At 38.3% G+C, this 5,413-nt stretch overlaps 1 protein-coding gene across 1 annotated transcript in view; it reads left to right on the top strand.

Annotated features, from left to right (window-relative positions):
- The first annotated feature begins 593 nt into the window (after window positions 1–593).
- Window positions 594–5,413, top strand: part of chrna7a (cholinergic receptor, nicotinic, alpha 7a (neuronal)) — a 23,069-nt gene continuing 18,249 nt past the window's right edge. Inside the window, exons 1-3 of the mRNA XM_005743978.1 lie at window positions 594–709; window positions 3,212–3,351; window positions 3,776–3,820. Coding sequence (XP_005744035.1) covers window positions 655–709; window positions 3,212–3,351; window positions 3,776–3,820 — 240 coding nt within the window. The 5' untranslated portion in view covers window positions 594–654. The remainder of the gene's footprint in view (window positions 710–3,211; window positions 3,352–3,775; window positions 3,821–5,413) is intronic.

The raw sequence follows: 5,413 nt of genomic DNA, 5'->3' as shown, positions 1-5,413 counted from the left end.
GCATGAGTTACTTGGTGTGTCTTAATGATATGTTAAACACATTCTGTGTGTAGGAATTTAAAATAGGGGTAAATTAAAAACAATCTGTACAGTGTTTGCAACATTAAACTGATAATTAAACAGACTCCATCCCACAACTGCAATATAATTGTAGTGGTTTTTACAGACCAGTAGATGGCCTCTAGTTACGCAGACGCGTCCTCGTGCTTTTGACTGAAAAGGTTACGCAAGAGGTAGTGTGGGTTGATATAAAACCACAATATATTTAAACGAAATATAAATTATATAAACTCAATAGATTTAGTGTAGCCTATTTAGTCATTTGTGTAGTTTACAATGCGCAAAAAAAACAGAAAGGGGACACGGAGATCCAGTCAACAGTGTTGAAAGTCAAAAAATGTTCACTTGTAAAAACGAGAGAGTACCGCAAAATATGTTAAAGGTAAGGATAAAAAATTCTACTGTGGGCAGAAAGTTTTGATCCTTCAGCTTAAATCATTAATGGGCTGCCAAACAGCGGCTCTTCATTGGGAGGAGGAGTTATTTATTGGCAGAATTCCCTCTCATCTCACACTCACACCGCCCCACAGTGTTATCGCTCCCGTTCCTGCATCCAGAAGAGTCTTTCTGTTTTCACTCCTCACGCGTTTCAACATGGACTTAGTAAATTTTCTGCTTTCTATTGCAGTCACCGCCTGCACAGTGAAAGGTAGGCAGTCTGCATGCATTTCATTTGGCTAATTAACTCTATCGCGCGCCATGCATGTTAAAAATAACAATTATTGTTTAAATAATTAGGAGTAATAGAATTTGTGTGTGTGTGTGTTATTGAACGAGACGTGTTAATGTGCGTTCAACCTTGCTCCGCTGTGGATTGGTTTTAGCGGTTCCCTAGCTGAGATTGCAGACCTGTTGTGCCAAACACTGAGTTTCAGACACTTTTGGTCTAGATGCCTTAGCAATCATATGAAAGTGTTGTGTGTGCGTGCGTGCGTGTAGTTATAGTCATCATTATTAGTATTTGATATTAAGTGTGTTTTTCATGGGTTCAGAAGCTATGACGTAATATTACTATACTAAAGTAAGGTCCGATATGCAGCTTGCAGAGAACAAACATGTTATAATGTCTTATACTACATGTTACGTGTGGCTGATTTGTCTGTCAGCTCTGAACTTTCTTTTGCTGTTGAACTGTGTGGTTTCTCGTGATGTAACTAGAAAAAAAATTATGCAAAATGAATAAAAAAGAGCTGCAAGATCACAGCATTTCTAATATTGTGGTTTATGAGTGATAAAGAGATTGGGGCAAACAGTGACTGGACAGATGCTTCTATGTTTAAAAAAACAAAACAGAATAACAGTCTTTTTTCTTTCACAAGATATTGCCATCATATCCTGGCTCTGGTCCTTCTACAGGGAAATAAGCAAACCGTGCAAAATCTTCAATGCTTTATGTTTTATTCTAATTGAATACTGCTTCTCATCGGTTTTACTCAAATCTGATCTGAGTCTGAATATTTTAATTGAGGCAATTCATTTAATGATAATCACTGACTGGGGCTCTTTAGTCTGCACTTTACAGCCAGGGGTTAATGAAGGTTTCTTTGAGAGCGAAGCAAGTGTTGTTGGTGTGTGTGCATACGGTGCATGCACATATAAATGTCAGGGCATGTCTGGAGTACTTATAGGCCCTGTCCAGCCCTTTGGTATTACTAAGGCTGATAAATTTGATTAAGAGGTTGAGAGACTTTCCTTCTCCCTTTTATGGCTCCAAGCTCATTTCTCGTGGACCCGCTGTGGTTTTTCGGACAGCATGGTACTGGGGTGTATAACAGTATGTGGACAATACAACACATTAATGTCACCTTGCATTGAAATTTGATTACGGTGAGATCAGGAGTGGGGGGATATCCACTTGGGATATGGACAAAGACAAGCTTTCAGCTAACCTTTTTTTTAATGAAAGAAGTGGATGCAACAGAGAACAGAGGAATAGGGATATGCAGATAGACAGTATGCTCTGTGCCAATCCATCAGGATAATGTGCTTCTCATAGGAGGTTTAGGAAAACTGGGCCATTAGTGAAGTGAAGAAGTGCTGCCAAAAACGCTCCATAACTCAGGAGAGGAACTAAGAGTGTGTTAAAATGAGGGACGGGTCTGATTTGAGATTGGGAGATGAATCATGTCCAAATATGGCATTTGAAAGATTGCCATGTCTGGGCTGCATTTGTTTCACCACCCCAGGTAATGTTGATAACTCCAACACCAACTTTAGATGCATTAAATCAATTGCAAAATGATTCTAAAGTGCGAGATTTACAACTTGAATGAAGCAGGAGGTGGATCAGCACCACGCAGTGAGACTGACCCAGAACAGAAGTGGAGTAGTAGTGAGTGGCTGCAAAAGGGGAAGATGTAAAAGGCTGCAGGAGAGTAGAGAGGCTGAGTTAAATTCAATTAGCTGTCTCAGTCTCATCCACAAATATATGTAAACTTCCCTTCAAATAAATTGTTTTATTGATCATTTGAGCCACGGCAGCATTGCGTATCTAAGGACAGTGGTTGTGTGTCAGTCTTGTCACACCAGTCCAGACTAGAAGATGTCAACAGCTGTTGGATGGATTGTCCCGTAGATCAGTGCAGACGTTCTTCTTCTTCTTGCATGTGAAGGTACAGTGTAGCAGTGTTACTTGGTGGGGCTCTTTCTCATTACAGTTGTGTGTGCGTGTGTGTAGGGTGGAGGCAACTCAGTGTGTAAAGTAGAAAAGAAAGCTACAGACAGGCTGTAGGTCATGTTTTTATTTATTTACTTCTTTTTTGTCAGCCACATTAGAGTTTATAATGTTTAATAAATGAACATGACTTTTGTGCATTTCACATTGCACGGGATCCTTATTTCAGTTTGCACAATACGCAAAGAAGTGTGTACTTGATGTTTGATATAAATTAGCGTCGCTGTCTGAACTTCAGCATATTAGAAATATCACTGTTTTTACTCAGGTTTTAGTAACATCTAAAAAAATAACTGTTCACACTTCATATTCTACGATGTAAAATACTGCATAGTGAATTGTTTTGCAGTATGGCTGCTGGAAGTTAAGGAATGATTTGATGTGACTAACAATGTCTTTCTTGCTTATATTTATAATTTATTTTACTTATTAATTGTTCTTTGGAGTCCTGGTTACCTGTTTCTCTTTTTTCTGTAGTTTCTCATCAAGGGCCAAACCAGCGCAGACTGTACAGTGACCTGATGAATGGATACAACCCACTAGTGAGACCAGTCCAGAATGACTCTCAGTGTCTCATTGTTTCCTTCGGCCTCACCCTCATGCAAATAATGGATGTGGTGCGTAAATGATTGCCCATTAAACACAGCTGTTTATACATACTACATAGTAGTCTACTACATATACTGTACATGCCAGTAAAGTGATAAGTCATGCATGGTTATGTAAGCAATTTTCATATATTTAAAGATGACAGACCTGATCCCCATCATTGAAGCAACTATTCCAAAAACAGCAAGTTCCCAAATTCAGTGCATACTGATGCAGCAGTTTTGATTTTGCCACAGTCTACAAACATTGTTTTCTCTAGTGTGAGTGAGGCATTATAAGCGGTTTAAAAACTGACGCCTCTGTGGATTTGTACATTTCTAGTAGGGTGATTTCCCATTTATGAAGCATGCACTTCATTTAAAAAAATCAAAAAGAAAAAAGTAAAATAAATGTACTTAATTACAAACATGAATAATTCTGTTTTTCTAACAGGATGAGAAGAACCAGGTTTTAACAACCAACATTTGGCTACAGCTGGTAAGTATAATTTATGTAAAGTCACAGAAAAGCTGAGTTGCGAAGCTTTACGGCCGCACTTACACACATCATGCATTTTAATCACAGAGCCATCTGTTTTATATAAATCCTCTCAGTTAACTCTAAGACCATTTTCACCTGAGTGTTACATTGTACCTTTACTTTTGGCATTTGATCTGGTATTTAGTTTATGCAAACATGTACCACAAAGAGATTTATTATATTGTGAGCATGTGATGAAATGAATTGTGTAACTCACGCATAGTGCTACCCAGACTTTCTATTCGTCTTCCACACGGGCAGTACAGCACTTTGTCCTTCATGCAGTGAGATGAAGTGTATTAACGCAGATGCTTTATTACAGCTTGTCCATACAGTGACAATAGATCCCTGTTGCTGCATCGTCAGCAGCTCTACCAAGGCTGAACCAAGGCTGTTTGGTCTGTTTTAAATCATTCTGGGGCATCGCAGCGGGAGTTTTGTTCACTCTCTCTCCTTCTGCTCCCTGCAAAATTCATTTTAGCTCTTCGGCACATGATCGCGCCGACAGCATCCACAGTGTACTTTGTTTTAGCATCAATTCAGCATCTGTTGGATTATTTTACTTGCGTAGGTTTTGAGAAAAGTAAAAGGGGGGAAAAAAGGAAAATGTCATAAAGATGCACACAAGATGTATACATTGCTACATATATGACTTTGAAATACTGAGAAGGATTCTTTAAGATTACACGTTGAAACATTAAATGTGATCGACCCTTCTAGTGCCCTCCATCAGTGCCACTGGGTAATTGTACTATAAATCTTACAATGCCCAACAAACTGGATGACCTCTTCGATACACAAGTATTTTGATTATTAAGCACGATTATGCCCTCATACTCTTGTGCAGTGCTGTGTTTCATGTAATACCAGCTGTCTTAAGACACAGGGCTGCATTTAAGCCTGCAGGCAGAAGTTGGCATGAGACATGGACAAATTTGCATAGTCGCTTACACATACTAATAAAGCACAAAACGGAGAGTAGAGTTACGTCTGGTCATTTTAAGGCCAGTTATTTTTCAAATTAAATAATAGATCAGCAAGTTTTGTAGATGTTAAATGAATGAAAGACTTGTTGTAAAGTTTAAAAAGTAGGTGGAAAGTTTTTTGTTAAACAGTGATGCAAATTAAAGAGGGTTCCCTGGCTGTGGAAATGCCATTTTTCAAAATCACCATGTGAGATGCACAGGCAATTATATCCTTCCTCAGTTTGTTTTCCTTTGCCTTTATCATTAACTGACCTTTATGGTTCATTATACTGGGAACTTGAACATGGCACTTTGAGTTAATTAAAAGTGAATTATAGATTGGATTAGAAAACTCCTTATGAAAGCCATGTAATCAAGAGAAGTGTCTTCACAGTATGTGTTCATACATATCACCACGGCTGTGGACCTGGAGTTGGAGTTTTGTATTCAGTGAAATATTCACCTTTCTATTCATATTTATATTTTAAAAGAAATTCTGGAGCTTCATTTTAAACATTATGTGTAATCAGTACCTTCATTTATCCTCAGGGATAGATGCCATTCACAGTGTGTTTTTTTTTTTTTT

The sequence above is a fragment of the Pundamilia nyererei genome, unplaced genomic scaffold (assembly GCF_000239375.1).
Source record: "Pundamilia nyererei isolate P.nyererei 1_Seehausen unplaced genomic scaffold, PunNye1.0 scaffold00137, whole genome shotgun sequence".
Lineage (NCBI taxonomy): Eukaryota > Metazoa > Chordata > Actinopteri > Cichliformes > Cichlidae > Pundamilia > Pundamilia nyererei.
The sequence above is the reverse complement of the archived record's forward strand: the minus strand, read 5'-3'. Positions and strand labels throughout refer to the sequence as shown.